The following is a 26,019-nucleotide window of genomic DNA, read 5'->3' as shown; positions in this document are numbered from 1 at the left end:
GAGCAAAGTGAAATTTTTGCCAAAGCATCACCAAAACATTGTTAATGAAAAGGTCCAGGTACCGTTGACCAGTATATTTCTGCACAATCATTCTACATCTTTGGTATGCATGCAATAATCCAGGAGTACAAGTGCTATAAAAGAAACAGAAGCAATCACGTCCTAAGTTTTTGCCTCTCATCTGTGATTTTTCTGTACTGATTCTGTCTCTGAAATATGTATACAATAAAATTGTAAAGTACTGCTCTATTGATTCAATATGCCACTGTATTATACTTTCTGTCTGCATAAAGCAGCTAAAGTAATTTTACCTGCCTCCTTCTTGTGATGGCTACATTATCAACGCACTAAGCATGATAATATGCAACTGTCTTATTTCTCTTATTGTCCAATGTTAGAATACTATTTTTATCATTTGAAAGCAAGAAAGGACAGATCAACATTTTCATCTTTCCAAGGGATAATTCATCAACTCTTAACACAACAGAGAGAATATATACGAGGAGTTCAAACACAGAATGAACACTCTTGAATCTATTTAAAGCAAATTACTACACTTTTTTTTAATCCATGAGTATTAGAAGGATAGATGTTGAAGGTACAAAGAATAACAGACAAAGATTTTTTTGACATTTTCAAATGTAAAATCATGGCTCTGGTAGATTCTAAAACATTGTGCAAAAAGGAATATACACACACTCTATAGGAATGATAACACTATCTGGTTCCTTTGATACTGAAAGTCTTAGAGTTGCTTAAAATAAAAGACACAATACATAGCAGAAAGATATGAACTTAGATCCTAAGATAATTTGTGAGAGATCTACATCCTTTAGTTTACCATGCTGTATACCACAATGGGACCATTAAAATATTAACTACTCATTTTTAATACATATAGCTGTATTATAGAGAAGAAAAAAAAGGGTTTCCTCTCCCACATTGTTCAAGATTTTAAAATGCTTCCTGTGCACTGGGATGAGAGAGAGAGCGAGCTCAGAAGACGAACGCAACTTATAATGTCAAATAGGGTAAAGGTTGAAGTATTCAAGCAGCAGTTGGATCCCTTACATTAAATCACTCCTTGCTGTTATTCTGAAGCTCAGAGGAGCACACTGACCTCCAGATATGAGCACAGACAGACTGATCGCTCTCTCATGTGGTGCACTTTTGAGCAGAAATCCCGTTCTAGGGATGGGAAACATTTCCTAATGTAAGCTTCATTATAACCAATAAAAAAAATTTTCATAAGAAGTTATGATGAATTTGGCATCTTGGCTGGGGAGAGTAGAGTGCAATGTATATTGAAAAACTGCCAATCAGACCTAGCTTGGTGCTGAATGCCTGAAAGTATCTTGAAATATTTCTTTCTTTCCTTATTATTCTCTGTATAATCTGCCAGTTGGATTCCATAGCTGAACCAACTTTCACGTGAGGACAGCCAATTACTTTAGAAGTGTTAAATTAAAATTCTAATATTGCTTTACTGGCAGTTAATAAAGTACCTACAAAAGTATAGAAGCATTTTGAGACTGAGATTTACTAATATATTTAATCCAGCTAGGTACACGACCATCCTCTTACTGAGACTAGCCGAAAATGGTTCCTATGGTTACAAATATACTTCTAAAAAAAGTAGGGCTAGGGGTTGTTCTCAGGCCTGAGGCCAAGTGGCCAACATACCTATCTTAATACTACATGACACATAACCCTGGATCTGCTCTGTGTCTTTGCAGTGTCCTTGTGGCCCTAGCTATTATCATATCATGTGGGCTTTTTTCAATTCAAAGTATCTGAAAGAACATGAAGGTATGTCACATGTCATAGTAGTTTTTCCTAAGCACTAAATCAAGTGTGTACGGCACACTGCTACAGGCCCTCATACCATCCCCTGCAGAGTCTGAGGATGCAGAGGACACCAGCATAGTGTTGGTGCAGTACTCAGGGAGCCAAACCTTTTACAGTCTTACACAATCTGGAAGATACAATGGATAGTACAAGCACTCCAAAACCAAGCAAAATACAAAATTTAAAAATCTGTTTATTAGCAGTGTAGACACAACATATATGACTAAATTACTTTTTAAAACACCCTATTATCAGCACTTTTAGGCATCTCCATGACTGACAAACTATGTCTCAAGGCTAGAAAAAAATCAGGAGCCTATTTGAACTATCCAAAAAGAATTGTAGTTTGAATGTGCTTGAGTGGCCAAGGAACCAAGCTGTGTCTGCACGGGAACACAGGCTAGTCTCATAGGTCATGACAGTTCAATGCAGAGAGAAAGAGAAACTTCATTGCTTCCTCCAGCAGTAGGCAAGCCATCCCATGCCAAGAGAAAACAGCAAAGTGCTTTTTCTACCTTTAAACCAATCCCACCTGCCCTGGGGAACATTCTTTAAGGAAGGCGTCTCTGAGCTGCAACAGGCAAGGGGCGGCTTCACATGATTGAAATAATAATGACAGCATTGAACTATTCTTTGCGTTTACCTATAATTACAGCTAACAATGCCTGTACTCTGTAAGGCATGTGTAGTACCAAGTACTACAACAGATTTTTCGTAGTCACCGCACTACTGAGAGGTTCTATATGACATAGGAGATTTTGAATTCACCAGGCATTAAGTGTCAAATGAGTTTTTCAGTTCTACCTTATCTTCTCTCTTGATCATAGTCGTAGCTGTGTCATTCACTGGACAGCTGCACACAAAATGGGGCCTGATGCCAAGGGGCTGGGGGAAGGCAAATATTTAATTGACTGAAACACCTGCTTCAAACAACGTTTCTTCTATGTCCCAGAACGACTCCGGGACTTCTTGGGCCTGCAGCCAGCACAGTCCTATCAGTTGCACGTGTTCAACAACCCTTAATTATCCCTCGCCTACTCCTTTCCTTTCCTACATTTTATACCTTTTCATGGCTGGTTTTGTACCCTATTTTTCCCTGCCTCATTTCCCATTTCTTCCCTTAGAGCAGCAGCTGTAGAGCTCCACCTGGAAGAAGGAAACAGATCAGCATACTCATCTGGTTTCCATTTTCTGTGCTGAGGGAAATGGCACTGTGCTTTTTACAGATTAAGTACTTTACACGTTACTGTGATTAAATAGACAATTCCTTCTGCTGCAGGCTTTACATACCTACTATCACACTACCACAACAGTGTTTTATCAGCTGCTGCAGAAAGTAAGCTACACTAGAGGGGATAATGTGCACCTGCAACCCAACATCACCACTCCTGCTTTAACATCAAGTTTCTCTTTCAGTAGGCAAAACTATCAGAAATTAGAACAGGCAATACAGGAGAACTGGAGAGCTGGTACCAAGTCACTTCACTAAGAGAAAGCTCTTCCTCTTTGGCAAAAATGGCAATAACAACATGTTACCCACTGTCCTGGGGATAAGAACCTTCCTAAACACTGAGATCCACACCGTAACAGCTTGGTAGTTGAGACATAATGGTGTATTGTCGTGCTTTCCAGGGATAAAACAATGTATTGTTAACCCTTAAGAGAAGTGAAAACTTTGGTTTCAAGTAAGAAAATGTTTCTTGCAGGGGGACAGCAACTTTGATTCCTCTTCCACTCATATATTGTTATTTCTTTTTACCCTTGCTTTTGGGGAAGAGTACATATATCTTTTTAACCTTTCCAACTTACTACGTTAATCATATTACCGTTTTAGTTAAATTCCGCAGTTTATTTTTAAGTATTAAATAAAGAAAAATAAAAGAAGTCAGATTGTAGGTGCCAAAAGGTAACAGAACAAAAAGCCCCTATTTATCCAAAGAGACAGAGCTTTACAAAAGTTCTTTTGTAGACTCTTTGCACTCTTCTAAACATTGGTCCTTTGTTCTTTAAACACCCACATTTCCCGTATAGGTAAGCTTTGCTTCTTCACTGCCCCAAGATATAAAAGTTATGTTTCTTCATAATTGCTTTCTAATTACTATATTGAATTCAACATAATTTCTCCATCTTTATAAATATACACATTATAAATATTCAAAGGGAGGGAATGTTCATTAGGGAATACTACCAAGCTGGCTCCTTCCAGCCAGAGAGGTTTATTCCTTCCCCTAGGTAAATTTCAGGGTCGAAAAGAAGGAGTTCTGCACATAAAAGAAGCCAACTACAAGGAAAGAACCAGAACCAGGGGAGGCGTTTGAAAGTATCTGGGAAACATTCATGAAAGCTCTAAGTTGGGCAAAGAGAGCTACACAGACAGAAATTGCAGCAATCTTTAACAGCTTCTCCACACACAGACATGGAGGCAAATGGACTAACTGAAATGAATGAGAGCTTGCAAGGAAAGGTTTAAACTACACAAAAGTTCATGTGGTTCTTTGATTTTGTACTTTGTAGCTCGTTTCACTAGGGACATGAATACTCATGCTTTCTTCTGAAGAAGCTGTTTTTTAAGGGACTTCAGCCTTCTTTCTGATCGTAATTCCCGAAGTGATTGAATGAGTCCCTCACTTTAACAGCAGAGTAAAGCCCAAAGATCCCCCTTCACAGGCAATTGTACTCTTCAGTCCCACACTGAATGATTTATCAGCTGAAAGTTGCACTTTAGAAAGTCCTCAAAACATCTCTACATTCTTAAAAGGCATTTGAATCTCTCTTTCATGGCTGAGTTTTTCAGAGTCTTTTCTCTTTTATATTATGCCTACTTCAAACTATTGAAAGTAAATACTACTGCTAGGGGAAGGAATGTGTTTTTTCTACTGGACAGATGTTAAAGCTCAGTCTAAATAGCAAGAAATCAAAGACACAGGTAACACATAATATTGAAAATCTGCCAATAGATCATCAGAATAATGATATTACCTGTTCTTAAAATTAGCCCTTGCCATTCTTAGAAATCTACATAACCCGAAACAACAGAAAAGAGTGAAAATTTTCCAAACCAGCTAAGTCTAACATAACGTAAAAAGACTTGTTTGATTGCTAATCAGGGGGTAGGCTGGGGGAAGGCAGATATTTAGCTGATTAAAAGAGCTGCTTAAAACAATGCATTTCAGGTTATCACAGAATCACAGCAATTAGAGACGGAAGGACCCATTAAAGCACCTTGGAACACATTCTGCTTCTTTTGTAAATCCAAATTACTAAAGCTACCGTCTAATGGAATCTGTGTTTATCACCTTCTCTTCCTGCTTCACAGAAAATTTCAATAGAAAAAGTAGTGCTTTAGCTTTTGATTTAATTGAACAGCTTCTCAGCTGATTAACTTCTCAGCTATGGAGGAGCTGCTGATTATGAGATAGAACAAATGGTATACTGATTATAAGACTGCTATATCTAAACATACAGTGCTATAAGTACCACTGACTATCAGGAGACGAATTGTGGCAAATATGGTAGCTTCTTCAAAGTGTACAATGTTTCACTGGCAAAAATATTATGTCAATGAATAAATTGTACTATTCGAGTTAATCCAAAAGTGATGACGCATATATGATTCATTAAAAATCAAAAACAGGCTTTAAAAGTTATAGACTAAAGAAAAAATAATAGTTCTATTTTAAAGAAGTATATTCACAAAAAAGTGCTATTATGTTAGCAGCAAAATTGCTCAGACTTAGCAGAATGAGCTTTCTGACTGTGTAGATATTACTTATCTGAGGACACCTTGCAAGCTGGCACTTTTAAAGATAATTTAAGTATATAATAACTTCAGTTATTCATGAAAATTTCCATGAAGCTATGACTTTTATTAGAAAATAAGAAATGAATAAAAGTAAATTAATTCTTTTCAAATAAGAAAGTTGGAAAGTTAGAAAAAATTGCTGAATATGAAAGATTTTAATAATGTACTTCCAGGCAACAAAAAAAAGTAATCATTTTTAATAATGATGCATAATTACAATGCATTCTGTCTGGGAGGTTGCAAGGGTTCCTTTCGTCCTCAGCAAAAAGATAATTTCTTTCCCAGTGACGATCTCTTCCACAAAAGATTTTCATTCTTGAGCCCTGCATAGAACAGGTAGGAATTTGTTCCATATTTAGCGTTTTAATACAGAAGAGAAGGAGCAATTGAAACATGAGCCATTTGCCTACCTGTTCAGGCTATGCATTTCAGTAGTCTATATGGGACAATTCAGGGGTGGATAATATTTATCTCTTATCATTTTTGCCTCTCTTTCGACAGTAACTTTCACTAGGCGAGTAGGAAGATCACTCATTCACTCATGATATGTAGTTTTTCATGGATATTTATTTCAGGTATTGATGACTTCCCACAGGGCAAAACTCTTGCATTAATTACTTGAAGATGACAAATTTGAGGCATTTCCATTGCTAGGAGAGCATCCCTTTCCGCATGTTAGCACTTGCAGTTTTCAGGGAGTAACCCATTTTCTCTAAAGGTATTTTTGGTACTCAAGATCACCATCTATTTGAATGAATACTGATGTAGTGTATAAAGGTGAGTCAGAAGCGTCCTATCTTTTTATCTGTTGGAAAATGAAGCCTTTCCTCTCTTTCAGCCAGAAGTACCTAGTCAACGGATTTATTTACAAGGTCAGGAAGATTTCTTGCATCATCTCCCCTGCTAAAAGAAAATTGAGGGAGAAGATTCTTGATGGCCTTTCTGAAAATCTTATTTTACAGTGTCACAGGGAAATACCTTGGCATTTTGGGCTCTGTGTTCGTTGCTTTATTTCTCTTGTTCTTAGGATCAAATGTCTAAGGGTGCAGAAAGCCTTATCTGTTTTACAGTGGCACAGCGATGAAAATGCCTGTCTTCTACCAAGCATGTACATAGAAGGAAAATTCTCCTTAATTTTCTTAGAAAATGGTTAGGTAATATCACCTCTAGAACATCTCAAAAACTCTTTGATTCTTAATGCTGAGAAGGACTTTGACCCCTAGGGTTGTGAACAGGTAGGTAGACTGAGTTTATCTTTTATTGAATGGGCACTGACATCCCTCGAAACCAAGTGTCTGCACAAGAGCCAACTTTTTCAGTGGCAGTTTCCCTCTGAGCTTTCTTACAGATGGGATTCAAGAGACACAGTATAATTCTCAGAGGAGAGGACCAGCACTTTTTGTCTCTAATAAAACCCTGCTCCTAAAGCCAATTTTCTCTAGATAGAGGCCAGTCACTACAAGTGATACTCATCTTGCCTAAATTAGGTGCCTATCATGAAGACTTCTACCACCAGGTTAGTCCCTTTACAGTCAAAAGAGAGAAATAAGAATGCAGGTGTGATACACCTGACCTGTTGCAGACAGCTATGTTAGGCCTTAGAAGGGCCAGTCTTTCCCCAGTGGTGCGGTGAGAACACCTCTGGAAGATCTGGCAAGATGACTGGCAGAGTCTGTGAGAGCAGCCCCTAAGCGAGCTCTCTACACACTGACCAAATCCCCAACAAGGACGGACATGCTTACTCTATTTTGTCAACAATGTCTAGCTGCTTCCCAGCCAGCAGGTGCTCAAGGTTAGCACAGCTGAGATAAGGAAATAGTTCTAGTAGATTTAAGGGGCCCTTAGGATATGTGTTGAGTCCCACCTGTGCCTCTGACCTGTGCCTCCAGCAGCCTCCCATCAGTGACCCCTCCATGTGGTTCCTGGGCCTCCCTGTGCAGCTTCAGGCATAAGTAAGTCCCTTATTAAATCTACCCTGTTTAACCCCACATGAACCTTGAGCATCTCTCTACGCTGGTATTTTTACCCTCCTTTTCCCACCTTGTGGTCACAACTGCTTACATGGGAAGCCAAGAAGGACTCATTCTGCTTTGAGCAACTACACCACAGGTATGCACCATACAGTCAAGTGAATGACTATTTTTTCCCCCTAAATCTTCTATAAAGAAAAAGTAAACAATCAGCTTCTTATGGCAGCAACTTTTATACCAACTATATTGAAAGCTGTCTTCCCCCTACTAAACAGATGCTATGCACATTGGTTCAGAGATGCCATACAGCACATTAAAACATCTGCAGCATGGTCAGTAGAAGCCTGGATCCCAAGTCTCTAGCGGCCAGAAAAGAACAGCCAACATTCCTGGGGAAGAAATAGTTTTACTTAGCTATCTTTGTACAAAGCCTGCTAAGAAATCAAAGATATGTCATACTTCATGAATCATTTCTTACCTCATAAAAACATTGTGGACATTTTGGGTTATTATTGAGTTTCACCACTGAAATAGAAGCCTTTCAATGATGAAAATTTCAAAACCTCCGGTTAGAAAGGCATGAAAGCACTAAGAGAAAAGGGACCAAACCCCAAAAAGGCCAGGGGAAACAGCTTCACCAAGGCTTTTAGGGGCTACTGAGGTGAGCAAGCCAAGAGAGAAATACAATAGTTTGAGTCTTAACTAAATCATGGAAACTATATACCAGAGAAAGGCAGATTTGGAAGAATCACAAAGGCAAGCTGGAAAGAACTTGAAAGGTTCTTCTCTTGAAGAAACGTCCTTCACTGACTGCAGACAGGGAAAGAACAGCTGACAGGATTCAGTCAGAGAAAATCAGGAGTGCGGGAATGTACCAGTGTGCTACACTTGCCACAGGAACCTGGAAAATTTGGGATATTTCTGAAGCTAAGCTGTGGACTTAGTACCTTGACCAGACATTAACTATGGTGATAGAGAACATCCTGGGATTCAAGTGTATGGATATAAAGCATGCCAAATATCCCCACAAATAATGTAAAGTATTTAATAATCTGTGTCAACCACACATCGTAGCACCAGAAAAAAATCCACTTCTAAAAGCCAGAAAAAAAATCATGATTAAAAATCAGCTCTAAATTATTTGTAAATAATAAATATTCAGAGACTGAATAGGAGTGGGTCTTCCATTTGAGGACATTATAGTAGAGACTATTCAGTTTATATTTAACATTTTCAACTTAGTGCTTAAAAAGACATTTCATCCCGTGCTCAAACTCACCAACAATTTCACTTGGTTCCTTATTGTAAAGTTTTTTGTTCCAGTAAAGAAGTCTGAGAAAAGGAAAGGAGACCAGAACAACAAGGCAAATGCCAATAAACATATGCGCTGTGAAGGCTGCAAAATCCAATCCCTGGAAATAAAAATGAAAACTTATATTAAAAATCAGTTATTTTCCTGTATTACCTACAGGGAAAAGTATTCAACTATACATACTTTACCAATCAATAATACGTATAAAGCAATAATGTACATTCCAAGTGCAGCATATGCTGTAATTCTTCTGTTTCAGGGCGACCAAACACATTTCAGTTTAATTCCGAGAACTCAAATATAGCATTATGAGTTATTCTGAAACATATTTAGTGTTTGCGAAACATGAAAAAAAAAAAAACCTAAAACATTAAATCTCACTTTAATCACTTAAATCACTTTAATTTCATTTTAAATCAATTTAAAACACAAATAATTAAATGTTAGTGAGCAGCTTTTGTTTTAAACCGTCAACAATGTGGATTTTTACATTGATTCTGTCAGAATCAGGATTTATTCTAAATTCTCTAACATTCTTCTACAACAAAAATATAATATGTCAATAGTCTGTTTATTTTTCTGCCTATTTGAAAGACAGACACGTTTCTTTATGTTTTGCATAAGGAAACTCTTTAAGGAAGAGGTTCTCAAAAAGGTTAAGTGGAATATATTAAAAAGCTGTTGTTTTAAACAATAAAAATGAACAGTGACAACCTGACCTTACTTTGAAGTTAACCACGCTTTGAGCAGGAGGTCGGACCAGATGATCTTTAGAGTCCCTTTAAACTAAATTATTCCATAATTCTCTGTCGTATATACTGTAGTGAATTAAGGTGAGCCTTTGGCCTGGGATTCTCTGAAGTAATCTGGATTTGCCTCTCCATCATGAGACTCAAGGCAGGTCAAGCCTAGGGTACCCTGGTAGGAAGGAGCTGCCGTATATCCCCACAGCAGAGGTTCTCTGAACTGATGATTCCTACACAGCAGCTCTGCCACACTTGGAAGAAAGCAGGAGCAAAGCATTGGATAACTCAGGTTGTCCAAACTTAATTGCTAGAGCTTCTATTGACTTCTCAAGACCCTAGAAAATCATAGGGCCTCTCTGTGCCTCTTCTATATCTGTAAAATGACCTGTCCTTTACTAAATATTCTTATGCTACCTAAAGGTAGCAGGGGTGCTAGAAAGGCCTAAAGGCCAGCTTCCCTTTCAACATTAGCTGCTACTTACCCTCTGTGTGTTAAGACCATTAGGGACATACTACCTGAAACACGTGTGTCCTTCTACATCGTCTTCCATTAAAATAATTTATGTGGAAATATCCTAGCTGAAATGTCTCTAATTCAAAAAGGAAGAAATGTTTTAGCATTGCAGGGCATAATAAAATAATACATGTGACACAAGACACTGATTAAAGTCGTAAAGAATATTCATAGCCAGATCCAGTGTTCTTCTGCAAAAAAACCATAGATTGCAGATAGGCATAATTAAATAAATCTCAAACACAAATATGCAGAACTAGGATTAGAATTTGATCCTATTAAAAATACGGGTTTCTGCTATATGGGCTAAAGAAAATCATCCTGAGTTGCTATTTAATCGTAGATTCCCTAGCTCTTCTATTCTCCAGCCACTGAAAGCTGAAATTCTGCATAACTGTTCATTTACTGACTTTTCGTTATAATCTAGATACTGCATCTTTTATGGATTAGAAAGAAGAATCTTTAGGAATTGGAATGGGGTTATTGTAAGATACAGAGGAAAAACATGTTACCATAAAAGAAAATAATACACTTTTGTTCAGTTTGCCTGCTTAATAGGTCAACCAAACATCTGACACCTCTGCAGAACAGACTTGACAGATCAGTTTTATAAATGCTCATAAAGATTGGCCTGGATATGTACTAGGGGCATCAAGATAAGATTCAGCACTACAGTAGATATTTTTATGGAGCATGAAATCAATATTTGTAAACTATGAAATTTATGAATAACCATGAAAGAAAAAAATAAAATTCTACGAACAAAAGATCAATGTTTGTAAGACCTGCCCACAAAATACAGAAAGTGCATATCTCCCTTACATATTTCCTTAATTATAGATATTTAACGTGGACTAACTTATACACAGGCTGCCTCTAAGATTATGGCCAAAAGCAAAAAGAAAGAGAAAGCAAGAGAGGAGAATGCTACCCAAAAATCCGGAGAAATAAGAATCCTGAAAATCAAAGTGAACTGGCTTTCATTTGGAAGTTGTTAAAGCATTGGAATATGCCATTAAACAGTTCAAGAAGTATGAGAAATAAGCATTCAATTTCCTTTGGTCTCTAAACTAATCTGAAGGAAGCTAGGAAGCTGAAAGGAATTGAGCTGTAAAAACACTGAAGCAACATCAGCCAAAACAACAATGCCTAAATCTGACTGGAAAAAACTTTTCCTCTGAAAAACAGAATGACGGGGAAACAGCTGGCTGAGGAGTAGTAGAGTAGAGTTAGCTGGTCAGAACATACTCAACCCAGAGTTGCCAGGACAAGGAAAATTACTTTTGCATCCCATCTATCTTAAAAATTGAGGTGCATATGAACTTTTTATTAGGTTGACAGCAATGTCGGAGAAGAGAAAGCCAGCTATCAGGCAAAATACGCTGAAAAGAGTTGTCTCTAGAGATACTCAGACAGAAAGCTAATTACTACTGCAGGAAATAGAGAAATAGGAACCTGAAGAATCACTGGAAACTCTGGAGTTCAAGTTGGTAATGTGCACATCATATGTTAATAGAACTTATGCTTCAGAAAGTGGCTCATGGCAAACAAATGCAGATATACAAAGTCACTTGTCTCTAAATTTTGAATATCACACCAGTTTTGGAGAGAAACAATGCCTCTTTGTTATTGAAGTGTTGCAAAGCCGAAACCTCTCAAACAAAAACACAGTGCAAGAAAAGTGCCATTTCAAACCCACAGAACTGATTTACCTATGAAAAGGAAAATTACATCAATCAGGAAGGCAAACTAAAAAGCTGAGGTTAATAAGGAGGTCTCAGGCTTGACTAACAGCTGAAAAGAGTTGAACTGAGATGGAGATCACAGTACTCTCAAAAATCAGGATTAATATAGCTTCATGGTATAAGAGCTGACTTAGATGAGTCTTAAGAGTGATTTGTGGACATTCTCACAAGAGAAAAAACTGTCTACTTCTTTTCTGGCATCCTATCCAGGAGCTTACCCAAACCTTTCAAAGAGTGTAACTGGGCTGAGATTCAGGATCTTGTTAAACTTCATAATACCATCTCTTTGATCTTTCTTATTTTGAGATCCTTAGGGAAAAAAACAAAAACAGGCTATCATGCTGCAGTTGCAGAACAGCTTTCCAATTCAGCTGAAATAAATCGTTTTTTGACATGGAGAGTGCTTACTTGAGGAAAGAGCTTAAATGATAGTATCGCCTGTGATAGTGTGAGGCTGGATCCAATTCTCTTCCAATCCCTTGCTCCCAGCTTTCCTTTCTTCCTATTGCCTCCTTGCAGTGGTCTACAGGAGTCAGCCAGTGAAAATGGATCCTGATGTCCTCTAGGCATGGATAACTTGCACCCTGTAGCCATCCAAAGGCTAAGGACTGCCAAGTACAATCACTTCTATGCCTCTATAAGAAGGACTCATGGTGACAATTGACTGCTCATTCTGATGCTTTGGTCTGGGCGCATAGCTCCATGTGTAATGCTCCAGCCGCTCTTCAGCACACACATCACAGCTTTCACACTTGATATTGTCAGGGAACTCGTAATCAACTGGCAATTTCTGAAGGACTTTGAGATTCCATTCCTATTTTCCAAATAGTAAAGCATAAAAGAGTAAGGAGGATGAGATGAGGAGGAAGGAGTTCCCCCCCCCCCCCCCAGAAGGGGCAGTGTACTGCTGTGTTACTGCAGCAGAGACATGGCTGTGATAGAAATCCTCAGCCTCTCTCCTGATCCCTCTGCTCCATGAGAGAGGGTTTACGTTGTACCACCTACACATTTTATGCCGGGCAGGATCCCAGGAAAGTGGCACAGTTACTTCATCTGTTGTTCCTGCTCTTTCTCATGCCCTAGTAAGGGCATGCAACATCTCTACAGAGACAGCGTTCGTTCCCTGTGTGACTATGGATCACGTTTCGTACCTCCTGAGTCCTCTGCACTAACTGCCTACGCTGTTGAGGCCAGGATTCAACATTATACAAATATATTAAAGTGCTCCACATGTCTGGTACATTCAACAAATGTCATTTTCATAAAGATTTTCTTTCTCACACAATAGACTGAAATAGAATTGACATGCACAATAGGCAATAAATACTTAATAAATAAAGGCTTCTGTGCCTACAGGTCAAAAGCTGAAAGAGAATGGGTATTTCTGCCTGATTTATAGTTTTAAATGCTAAGTCAAATATCAGTTTCATATTGAGAGAAAGTGTCATACTGTTTTCCTAAAATATTGTTGTTCCATCTTCCTGGTCTCTCGCAAATTCTTTGACTATTTATGGAGACGTGAAATTAATTTCTAGTAATTCAAACTTTTCCAGAATAAATCTGCCATTTTAGAGTAAAGAAAAGTAAAAATTATAGTTAAGTACAACAATCAGGGAGCAGAAAATGCTATATTTCTAGTCAGAATGTCCTTTATTTAATTTTTTAAAGTAATAAAATAAGGAGGAACTAGAATAATTTATTGTCTCTGCATAGAAACAACAGACATCCCTTCTACCTGAGCCGAAGTGACTGTGGCCCATGTTGCCTCAGAAGGAGGAACTGCTCATGATGTCAGTGAGCCAAAAAGCACTGGTGGTCTAACACATTTGCATGAGAATAATGCTTTTCTGAAACACTGATGAACCGCCTTTTTTGTCCTGTACTACGTTCTCTACTAATTACTACATGTAGAGGTTGGAAAAAGTCTGTGAAATCAGTCATAAAATCATAGATCTTATTTTGTATGCTTTATCTAAGATTTCATTTTTCTTGAGAAAAGGAATCAATGAAACATTGACAAAAAGAGCAGGACTCTTACAAATTGATTAAAAATGTAAAACCTTGTATGTGGCAAACTCAACAAAAATAGCCCAGTAAATTACAAGAATCTATTTCTCAATCTGGCAGTGCTTGAAATGCCTTTATACAATCCTATATAGTACTTTCTTCCATTTTTCAAGGTATCTACTTGTATTCATAAGTTGTTCATACCAAGATTTTTCATAAAATATAAACAACTAATATTGTATCACGGTAAATTTTAACATGAAGATTGAAAGTCTCTGAAAAGCACAACAGGAGAACTTGGTGGCTGTTCATTTGTAAATTCCGTCTGAACAGCAGGAATAACTCAGAGGGCTACTGGATATCCAAAATCCTCCACAAATAGTGGATAAACTGCAGCATGCACACATCTGACATGCTTGGGAACCTCCACCTTAGTGGGCACGGGGAATTAAAATGTGTAGTACATGCCAAGCGGGCCTTTGCAAAACTGCTCCGCTCTACTCAGCACATCATACAAATGGTCTATGCCCACCTATTGTATCTGCTGTCGGCAGGATATGTTGAAAAGCCAAACGGGCAATGCACAGCAGAAGCCCGTCACATTTCTAGGCATGTGTTTTTTTCTGGGATATATCAAGCTAATCTCTCTTTATCCATTAATCTGAATGATAAACGAAGACTTGAATGAAGCTTCCTCACGGTTTCTTCCAAAACGACCACACGAAATGGTCTCAACCAATATAGAGTGTGTTTTGCTCTGCAGCCTCTCTGCAGCCCTTCCTTTGTCACAGGGAACGATTGCAGCATAAGTTTGGGAGCACTAATCAGAAAGACACAACAGTGCAAGCTTTATCATACACTAACAACCACAGTGAATAAGGAAGGTTCCTTAAGAGGACATAATCCAGGGGCTAGCACAGGCTAACACTGTCTTCACTGTTATCATTACCTCTTCTAGACAGGTTAAAGCTACACTAATACACACTATTTTCCATCATTTTGCTTTGGAGACCTACTTACCACCCCTTCTCTAAAGATTTTGTAATCACAACCTTTAAGCTTAGGGCCCAAGTAAATTCTGATTTCAAATATCTCACTGTAGATATTTGGGAAGATCCCCAGTACTAAAGCCTTAATGCTCAGCCTTTCTGAAAGCAATAACTAGTTCAAGTGTGCCGTATTGCACACATGAAAATGGAGACAGAACTGCTGATGTCTTCAAGACAAAAATACTTGATAACAATGGCAACCCAGTAACAGTACTCTGAAGGTAATAAAAAGTAAAGAACATGGACAAAGCATTTGTATTCATTAAATTAATTTTCCATTTGCTCTTAATGAAACTCCTTATTTTCAGCATTTTCCTTACCTAAATTTTCCTTACCTAAATACATAAATGCTATTTGGTAAGACTTTCTCTTCCTCCAACCTAACAACAAGCAAATCTTCCTCTTCTGTTATGCAAAAGTTCCGCTGATTCCAGGCATGAGGTAGGGAAGACGTTGGTGTTATAAATTAACCACTGCTACAAACAAAAAATTCTCTTGGCATCCGCTTGCAACTCAACAAAGATAAACAAGCTTATCCGTACATTTTAATGAGTAAGCTGTAACAAAAAGCTTTTTTACTCAAATACACCTTTCACAAAATCTTTCTGTAATGTGACATGAGTTTTCCCCAGAACCTAGGGAAGAAAATCTCCCTCCAGCACTACTGTAAATAAATAGTAAAGCATTTCTAACACTATAACCCAATAACACCCAAAGTAACATGACTGCACCTCATTTTGTTTCGATTTAACAAACGAAGGCTTCCTAAGAAAGCGTAGACTTGCATAACTCACTAGGCTGCTTTTAAGGGTCAAAGTACGACAGTGACATTCAGGAAGATTGGTAAGATTTACCTTCTGCTGGCACCTGCTAAAATAGGAAAACCAAACAACTGCATAGTACTGTATGCTATTGGCCTCCTACAGAGGCAGTTGTTCAAACACTCCTATACTTAGCTGTACAAAACTAGTACTGAAAAAGGAATGCAGGATGATAGAAAGAGGAATTTCAAAGAAAATATGAAGGAGGAAAATTCTCTAAAATGGGACAACCATGTCCAATAGTACTAAAAAGAGGGGAAAAAAGCTGTTTTCTGTAGGAAACATAGGAATAGTGGGCAATAACATATGTAGTGCTGTTTCTGGAAAGCCGTTGAAATAAGTGATTACATTCAAGAATTTTTGGCTCTGAAATACTTTAAAGCAGAAAATAAAAAAAGAATAAATTTTAGTTGGTACAAATATAGCATAGACTTCCTGTACACTTTAGACACAGATTTAGGTTTGATCATATAAAGCTTCCTCACAGCAGCTGTTGCCAGAACTAGTCTCAGAAGTAAGGCAAGACTGGCCATGTTTCTTTTGAATAATAAGCTCTCCTTAGAGCAGGTGGACAAAACTAGGAAGTGAGCTGTTGGTTCAACAGCGGAGACTGTAAGAGGGTAAATGCACAAGCTCCCTCCCTGCCTTCACTCTTGGCTTTATCCAGCTCCTCCAACTAACTCTGGCCAAGAAAAATCTGCTTTAAAGGGGGTGAGCCCTAAGCAGTGAGGGCATAAGCCAGTCCATGCCACTTCACCTCAGAGCCAAGGATAGGTCTTTGACCATCTTTTATTTATATATACGGATATAACAGATGAGACCATAGGAAGAAAAGAGTACAAGTCCCGCGGCACTGTGTTGAATTTGATCTGTTTGCTCACATCTTTTTTCCACTGAGGCAACAGAGATCTGAAAACAATCCAAAGACTGAAAATGTTTGGAAACTTGTTATGATTGTTTCAAACAGTGAATTTGCTAAAATGTCACATTTGCTAGGGTATTTATACATCTGAGTCCTCCTAAAAATCATCATTCAATAAAAATATCAAATTATTTTCTTTCAATTTGATTCCTTAATTGCTTCCCTTGTTTATACTTGTTTCTAAAGGTTCTACAGAGATGACGATCTTCTGAGTATTTAGGAAAATGACCTATGCGATAGGCACTAATTATTCTCTTTTTGAAAAGAAGGTTGAAATAGTTGCATAGCTTTTATATTCAAAAAGGTAAAATTTAACTATCAAAACCGTCACCCAGGAATATTACAGAGTCTCCAAAGTCATCACCCAGCTAAACTGTGATAGTAGCTCCTTTCAAATATTTTGAAAGTAAATTCAATCATATTTATACTATGAACTTTCAAAGACACTTTCTAAACTGGACAGTACTTAATTCCCTTTGTGAAGATTTGACTAGTTAGGAGAGATCCTTTTTTGGCACAACAGTAACGTATTTGTCTCCAATTCAAAAAATCTAGGATTTTATGTTACATTTCCCAGCTATTACAGTTATGTTTACATTTTTGCATATTTATTTACATTTTATATTAGATTTGCACAGCTATTTTTGCACTACTCTGTATGCTACACTGAATTTATTTAACGTTATTCATGGCTTTTTTTCAGGAACCATTCTGTAAAACCTGGCCAAAACAAAAAACAAGTATGTGGTGTCCTTGCAGACTAGCCCATTACACAGCTGCACGTGCTGCCGTGTCGATGGTTGTTGGCACAGCCCTGCGAAAGGGCAGGAGGACAGCAGCACTTGCTGTCCCAAGAGGGGCTGGCCCTCACTGCCTGGTCAGAGCCCCCCGACCTCCCCAGGGCGTTGGACACTGGCAATGCGCAAAAGGACCCCAAGGCAAGCGCAGTGCTTTTCAGTGAGGAACGTCACGGGAACAGCTTGGGAAAACTGGCAGCAAGTGGCAGCTCAAGTGGCAGCTCTCCCCCAAATCCAGCGTGGAGAAGGAGGGAGCCTGCAGGTGGCTGCTTTACCCACCCGAATGTGGGTGGGAGGGGGGGGGGGGCGGCGCAGCCCCGAAACGTCACCTCTCAGGGCTCAGGAGCACCACTGTGCAGCCCGGCGCTGCGCACTGGAGCCTCCTCTTTGGCACTAGCCAGCCAGAAAAATGAAGCAATTTGGTTCTTCAATAGGAGAGCCAAAAATGGGAAGTTAAATTTGTCTCGTTACACTCTGGGGCTATCAAAACGTTGGCAGGAGCTAAGAGCCAGCTGAGGTCTGTGCTACATGGAAGGCGCCGCTCTTCTCCTCTCATCCTCCATCCAGGTGGATGCCTGTTAATTGACTAGCTCTCAGCTGGCATCTGAGTTGCATGTGACAGGTGCCGCACAAGGCGATGCCACCTCTTGCTGCGCGCATGCTGCCTGCTGCAGTCTTTGTGCATGAGAACGCTTCAAAAACGTCCAAAGTTAGTTCTGTCTTATAAGGCCTAAAAAGGAATGAATGTTCCCAGTACATGTATTTTTTGGGAGAAGAACTACTGTAAAAAAAAAATATATTTGGATTTTCTCCTTTCTTTTCACATCTGTTTCTCTTTTTTTTCCACTTTCCTACTCTCTGTTTATATCCCTCCTTTGCTTTGCTTCTTTCTTCATTTTGCCATTGACAAGGAAAAGCCCCAAAATAAAGAAAATCGGTAGTCTCAGTCCATATCAAAAAGTCTATTTTTCATCACAGTTTTCCCCTCTACCCCAAAAAAATCACTCTATTCTGTCTGATAGTCCTACTGAGAAAGAAATAGTGTGGCAGAACAAGTGGACTGTGTTGTGCTTATATGGATGGGGGAGGAAAAGATCTCACATTCCATAAATAGACATCTGTAGTTAATTTTAGCAGCAGAACAGCTTACAATACTATACATACCTCCTTCCTCAGCTTCTGCTTTGAAACAATAATCACATTTGGAGGATCTCCAACGGCCGTGGCAGCCCCTCCAATATTTGTGAAGATTACTTCTGCAATCAGGACATGCTTAGGATCAAGATTAAGTACTTCACATAGCCTGCAATATAAAGAAAATGCAAATCATCTCCTACCCTTTGATTAAATTACCCTAAACCTTAAAATTTATACAATTTACAGAATGCAATTCTTTCACTAAAAATTGCAGGATGTTATAGACTGTATTTATATGTGTATGTGTGCATTATTGAAGTTTTAATTTTATATGTACTGCAGTAATTATGGCAATATAAATGTAGAAAAAGTAGATATTTTACATTTATATTGCAATAGTTACTGTAATGAAATTGACACATTTTTTTAAAAAGCATTTCATTAAAAATACCAAATGATTACAAGAGTTTGACTACTGAGAAAGTTAGCATTTCAAACTTAAAATGTAATTCTCAATGTCATACAACTTTTTCAACCACGTTTCCCCAAGCTACACTGACCTATGGAAAATTATTCCAGGTGACTGCAAACTCTGCACTGAGCCTGAGTTACTAACTTTCTTGTGGGAAGCAAAATTGTAGGATCATCCAGGCAATTTATTAGCCATGAATCATCTATCAGTGAGCTCAGCTTTCAGCCTAGGTTTACCCAGTCTATTCTGTTCCCTTTTTTTTAATCCTTTCTCTCTTGCATATATCTAGATTTATTTGTAATGCAGGAAGAATAGAAACCGTACATTCCTTATTATTAAATAAACCTTAAAAATGTTTTTGACAGCTCAAGGACCAAATAGGTTAGTAAGCATATTTCATATTCGGTAAAAAAATAGCTTTCAGTAACAAGCAGCATCTTAAAGTGCTCTGGCAAATAGGATTGACTCAGTAACCTTATGATCCTTTCCAATTCAGAGACCACTTGCACACAGTAATCTGCATGCAGATTACTTAAATTTACACAGATTATACTTATACATAGATCTGTGCAATATGCTCATTTCTGAAGTGCATGTTGACCTGAAACTTGGGGCATGACATTAAATGCTTATTACAGTTGAGCTCACACCTAGATGCTTTGGAATAGGGAATGACAGACGTTCCTGGTCACACTCATCAAAATGTAGCTCCAAAGTAAGCACAGAGGCTGAGGTAATTCTAGCACCCATATCCTAGGTATATGTCATAACCACTAGGCTGTGTTTTATTAAACAAAACGGAGTTACATCTTCACCTGGAGCCAGACAAAGCTGTTGATGAGGCAAGGACCTGAACCTAAGAGGGCCACTCCACGCTACTTTCTTTGCCACGGGTCATCAAGCATGCTGCCTTCTCCCACCTGCCGCGCTTGGAGGAAAAGGAGGATCCCATGGCAAACACGGCCAAGCCATACCAGAGAATATGGGCAGGAGCAGAGGTCTGAAACTCCTTGAGTTCAGCAGCTATCTCCACGGGGCTAGATTGGCGCGAAGCAAGTCTTGCTATCCACCTGCCCCCAGCACCACAACACACCAGACCGTGGGAATGAGCCAGAAGGAGAGATAAAGTAAGCACGCCTCTTAAGTGCCCTTTCAGTGGCCACACTTAAACTATTGCTCCCTGTACATGACACGGGAACTGTGAAAGAATGGACAGGAAGAGTGCTTGCTGAGGATTTCCTGCAATTGTGGTGCTGTCACACGTTTCCCTGAAGGGAGAGCTGAACTTTATCGTTCAGGCTAAATCTATATCATTAAAATCTGTATTTCAAAGAGAAAAGAGTGTATTGCATGAAAGCTTAACTTAATACACTTACGCTGTCACCAAGAGCATCAATTTGAAACTCTGAAGAAACACTGTCAGATGCCACATATATCAGTATATAAAACTCCAGAATAACTGCACAAAAATATACTACTTGCCTAAAAGCATAAATTTACGCAGTTGGAGAGTACTTTGTAGTACAGCTGGCCTAGGGACCATACTATGATTTGCCTTGTAATTTTAACTTCATCATTCATTGACTTCCAAATGTTTTGAGGTATAACCTTAAATTTCCTTTAGTGATTTTTTTTTGGATGGTCTTAGTGATAGTTTAAAATAAAAACCTCTAAGGTACCCTAAGAAAGGCCAGGACCCAAGCATAAAACAATGTCAATGTATTAGCTGTATAGCAGGATTGAACTTTTCCAGTTTATTTACCCCAGCTATATAATCTCCTGGAAACAAGCATTAGCCCTTTTCAGTTCCCAGTAATGAAGTACCTTAAACTATAGCTAAAAACGGCTAGTTTTTTTTTTTTTTTTTATCAGCTTACTACCAAATGCAAAGAGGAACAAGTATCGTATTTGGTGTCCTATTAATGGTAGCCTAACTCCCTATAGTCATAGAATCAGTAGAATTTCTGCAAGCTTTATCTCCATGGTAATGACAGCGTAGAGCAGCATAGCGAAGCTGTAGACAAGGACTGGAAAGAATGACAGTAAGATAAAAACAAAAAGACTTCCAGCATGAAGTTATCAGAAATAGGCAGACAATTATTTGGTTTTACTGCCTGAGATCAAATTCTGTCTTAGCTTTGATAGTAATTCAAAGTACAAATGTTTCCTGCATACCGACTTTCCCCTTCTTCAGTGTTACAAACTCGTTTGGCACAAAACAGAATAAATGCTACGGTAGCTCTGCCTATGAACAGTAGTTCGTGATACATAGACCTCTGAATTTCAATCCGTTCCCAATCATATTTAATTCAAAACATTCTGCAACACAGTTGAGTAAAGCTTGGCGTTTAATAATTCCAATGTTACTTACGGCAAGAGGTGAAATTATTGATTGGAGTAAAGCAAAGTGATCTCTTTAAAATTTAATTAGATAGAAGACAAATGGAGCTTTCATTCACCAGCTGTTTCCCAGTCTAGAATAAATTCCACTTGCAAAATTGGTCTTTAGTGCTTTAAATGAAATTTTAAAGCGGGAGCATATCTTAATAGAATTTTGTGTACTTTAATGTGATAACGACTGCAAGCATTACATCACTTCAAATCATTTTAAAACCACCCTATATTTTTCAGAAACTGAACAGGATTAACCAGATTTGCTTGGCTATAATGCAGGTTAAATTCAGGTTAAACAGTAATTTATAATCACACATGTAAATGTAAATGTAATTGCAAATCATATGTTACTAATTTACAGAAATCTGAAGTAATTAAATTCACTGTTACTTAATAAAAATCCCAAATATCTCATCTGAAATCATGAAATTAACCTGGGGCTGTACCAATATCATGGTCAGTCACAGGAATAAAATTCAATCTCATGTTCCAAAATAAGACTTCTACTTAAAATTTGAAGATTTTTTTAGTTCATTAATTGTCACTAGTATTAGAAGGAATAACAACTTCCCTGAAACATAAATTACAAGCCAAAATTTTATACAGGCATTAGACAGTAAAAGACAAGACAGCTTTAATTCAAAAAAAAAAAAAAACTCCCTGATTACAGGGAAAAATTTCATCCCCCGTGGAGCATTTGGTGCAATTTGCTATTGCAGTTCAGATGTGGAGACAAGTCAGAATAGTTAGCTGGCAAAGCAGTTAAACAGCCTTCAAATATGCACTGACTATCAACACAAAAGAAAAAAGGCAACTGATCCCTTGAAAGCATTATCTCTTTACCCTATTATAACAGGAATATTTGAAGTTTTAATTTCCATGTAGATGATTGAAGAAAAGTCCAAACAAGTATTTTGCACACATATCTACTACTGATTGCTGGCTATGAAATACCGAGTCCAAAACCATAACGATAAAGTACCTTATGGTTACTGGAGTAAAGAGCATCATTGTGGTGACGTTGTCCAAAAATGCAGAAAGAATAGCAGCAATCAGGCACAGAATCGTTATCATGGCCCACACCTTGCCTCTAGAGAATCGATAGGCCTAACGAAACCAAACAAATAGCAACAAAATAAAGGGACAAGAACATTCCAGCTTAATTTTCAAAAACGATTACGAATTTTACCAAAGGTGAGGCAAGAGTGAGCTCAGAGCATTTAACACCCTATGCACTTCCAGCAGCGCACTCACAGACATTAGTTATTTTAGCAACAGAACACTTAGTGGAAGTGGGCAAACATTTCCATTATGCAGAGGAAGACGCTTGTCTGAAGAGATACCCACGCTTCGGTGCTGGCAAGGGGTGCAGGGCAGAGCCCCATGGTCCGGGCTGACGCTGCGGGTGGGCTGCCGCCGTTCAGCCTTCCTGCCTGCACCACACACTGGGAGACTCTCCCCATCCTCCAAGCAGCCCCATCATGGCTGCATCCTCTGGGCAGCTATTTAGGCAGGGGTTGTGCCTACCTATATTTGGGCTCCTGTGCTCAAGGTAGTCCTTTTTGGTTTTTTTTTGTTTTACTTCTTCCCACTGCTCTCAAGAAAATAAAGCTATGCAGCAGGTGAAGGAGTCCTTAACCATGGGTGACACTTGCTCTGCAACCAATCCCTTGGAATTACCTTTTTCATATAGCCTTTGCTTCTGCTGCTGTGCAAAGGTCTGTGGCCGTATAACCATGTAGGATTGCAAACCTAACGATCATTCCCATATTTCCTCTCTCCTACTGATGAGGTAAATACAGATTTCAGCTACAGAAGAACTGCAGTCCTGGGGAAGTTAGTGGGATAACTCAACTAGATATTATACATGGGTTGATAGACCTTACTGGGGTCTTTGCCTTTCTCCTGTACAATACAGTTGCCACAAGGGCTTCCTTTCACCCTCTTAGAGATTTTTCTCAAGTTGCAAGTTGACCACTGTCATTTATAGCGTGATAAATATACACTATACTAAGAAAGGTTTATCAAAGTTAGTGTTTAGTGTAGTAGGTCTGATTAAATACCAACTTTATTAATGGAGTAGTATTCAAGAACACCAAAACAAGCCTACCTTTACCGCACAGTAATCAAAGAATCCTGTTTCTGAGAATATGGCCACCAAAATCATCTACCGAAAGAGAGGAGGAAAAAAGAATGGCTTGTAACTGAATTATTACGCAAAAGCAAAGTCACGCGGCTTGTGGTTGCAGCAAAAGTCCTTCATATCCGCTACCATTTTGTGTTTCAGGTTTTTTGGGAATCTGATCAGCCTGGTATCAGGATATCTATGACAGCTGTCAGATAGCTATTGTTAGCACATCGTATGGTGAAATTTAGGTCTCAATATAAATGGTGCGTAGGTGTCATACTAGTCTTGCCTGAATTTTACTTGTAAAGACTAAGTAGGCATCATACATTAAACACTCAATAGATCTCCCTTATGCCATTAATCAAAAGAAGCCAAAGACTGTGTGTGTGCTTTCTGCAGTAATGCTGTAGAGAGTACAGATGATATCAGCCGCAAAAATTATTTACATTTTCCCACACTTCTGGAAGGTTTCCAGTCCTTTCCTTTTACTCCTAACAGGTTTTTTTTTCATTGGCAGGGGGAGAATTAGTGTCAGGAAATAAGAAAAGCTAAGAATGGCAACAGATAATGGCAGTTTTGTCTGTGTACAATGCATATTTTGTGTTACAGTTTAATAACACTTGGACAACACTTTTTACCATAAATAGCTCTGGGCAAAGTGATTAAAATGATATATTATTACAACTTAATCAGATATTTCACTTCCATTTCTGGTTTGCTTATTTTGGCTCCAAACATAGCACTGACTAAGACAAAGATAACCACTTTTTCCAGTAGAATGTGTTTGAGGAAGGGTTTGAGTAAACAAAATTAACAAGATGAATGAGAGTGATAATACTTGGCACTTAAACAGGTCTTTCCATTTATAGACCTAAAGGATGTTTTTAGTATGTTATCAACATGATTTTATGGATGAAAAAACAGGAGGAGATCAACATATTCCAAAGGTTTCTCTTCCTTCAGAGGTCTGATGATTATTGCTTTTGATAAATCCCTCAAGGGCCAAATTTTCATCATCAGATGTGTCAGTAATAGTATAATTAAGAAAATGATTAAAAAGGAAACTAGATATTGAATGCGATTGTTTCAGAACATTTAGAACAAAAGATACATTTTCATTACCATTCCAAACAACAGCGCCAGTGTCTCATAATCAATCCACTCCACCACTTTGACCATACTTGGCCTCTGCAATCAAAAAATACAATTACCAGTGAATACCATGGAACACCTAACTTGCTATTAGCTGTGGAAACATAAACTCCATTTAATTGTTGAGCCATTTAAATAAGCTATAATAAAAATTAATGCGTTCCTACAAGGCACCCAAAACAGACTCTTTTATTATTATTATTACTACTATTATTATTATTACTAATTCGAAGTACTACTGGCATCTAAGTGGGTCATTATCAGATGCCTACATTAGGCTATTGGTTTAGCTATTTGCTCCTTATGTAGCATTACAGAAATAAATGAAAATTGAATTATAGGTTACACCTCAATTTTTTTTGCTAACAGAACAGAAACATTCAACTTCATCTATGCACAAACTGGAGGGACTTTAAAGGAACATAAGAGCAGTGATACGGTGACCAGTTATGATAAATACTGAGAAAATCAATCAGACGTTTTGCTAAATATCAAATAAGGATAAGCGAGTAAAAAAAAAATAGGACTGGAAGGTGTAAGCTTGAGGTATAATTATTTAGGGCAGCATAAGGCAGTGTGTTTGCATTTGGGTTTGATCAGAAACCTGACACTACTGAAAATAACAAAATTAAAGTGAATTAAAGTAAATCTAAATTAAGCTGAAAATGGCTGTCCCCAGCTTCCTGAAACTCAGAACAAAATAGCACCAACTGACTTTTTTCCCTCTCCCTGTCTACACCCTAGGCTATTCTTTTTCCCCAGGACGCCTCCCCATCACAATATCTGTCCTGGCACCTCTCTTAAAAATATTGTTATATTTTGTGGCCATTTCAAACAGGATAAGCACTGGAATTTATGATATCATACACAGAAACAAAGTGAACACTTATATTTTATAACTTACCTCCCCAACAACAGCTAAAGCAGCCAGCGCTGCCAAAGAGCCCAACATCGCTGCAAGGGTTCTGTGAACAATCTGCAACAAATGGTAAGAAATGACTGAAAATCCTTTTAAACATCTCCTTATTCTTAAAAGGAAGGAAGGGAAAGGATAAATGCTTCTATAGTGGATTCTTGTCTTGTTTTTTCTGCCTTTTTCTGCCCCAACCTCCTCTCAGTAAGACCTGACCAGAGAACAGCAGATTACTTTGCCTCAGTGTAGGAATGAAAAAAAAAAAAAAAAATCATGCCTGTAAGAAACCC

General features: G+C 38.2%; 1 protein-coding gene across 1 annotated transcript in view; it reads right to left on the bottom strand.

Moving 5' to 3' along the window:
* OCA2 (OCA2 melanosomal transmembrane protein) overlaps positions 1 to 26,019 on the bottom strand; it is a 220,710-nt gene that overhangs the window by 95,167 nt on the left and 99,524 nt on the right. Inside the window, exons 14-19 of the mRNA XM_068923152.1 lie at positions 25,721 to 25,792; positions 24,787 to 24,852; positions 23,647 to 23,703; positions 22,519 to 22,643; positions 18,698 to 18,836; positions 8,900 to 9,032 (exon numbers count right to left, since the gene is read on the bottom strand). Of these exons, the coding sequence (XP_068779253.1) occupies positions 8,900 to 9,032; positions 18,698 to 18,836; positions 22,519 to 22,643; positions 23,647 to 23,703; positions 24,787 to 24,852; positions 25,721 to 25,792 (592 nt within the window). The remainder of the gene's footprint in view (positions 1 to 8,899; positions 9,033 to 18,697; positions 18,837 to 22,518; positions 22,644 to 23,646; positions 23,704 to 24,786; positions 24,853 to 25,720; positions 25,793 to 26,019) is intronic.

Source organism: Struthio camelus, chromosome 1 (assembly GCF_040807025.1).
Source record: "Struthio camelus isolate bStrCam1 chromosome 1, bStrCam1.hap1, whole genome shotgun sequence".
Taxonomy (NCBI): Eukaryota; Metazoa; Chordata; class Aves; order Struthioniformes; family Struthionidae; genus Struthio; species Struthio camelus.
The sequence above is the reverse complement of the archived record's forward strand: the minus strand, read 5'-3'. Positions and strand labels throughout refer to the sequence as shown.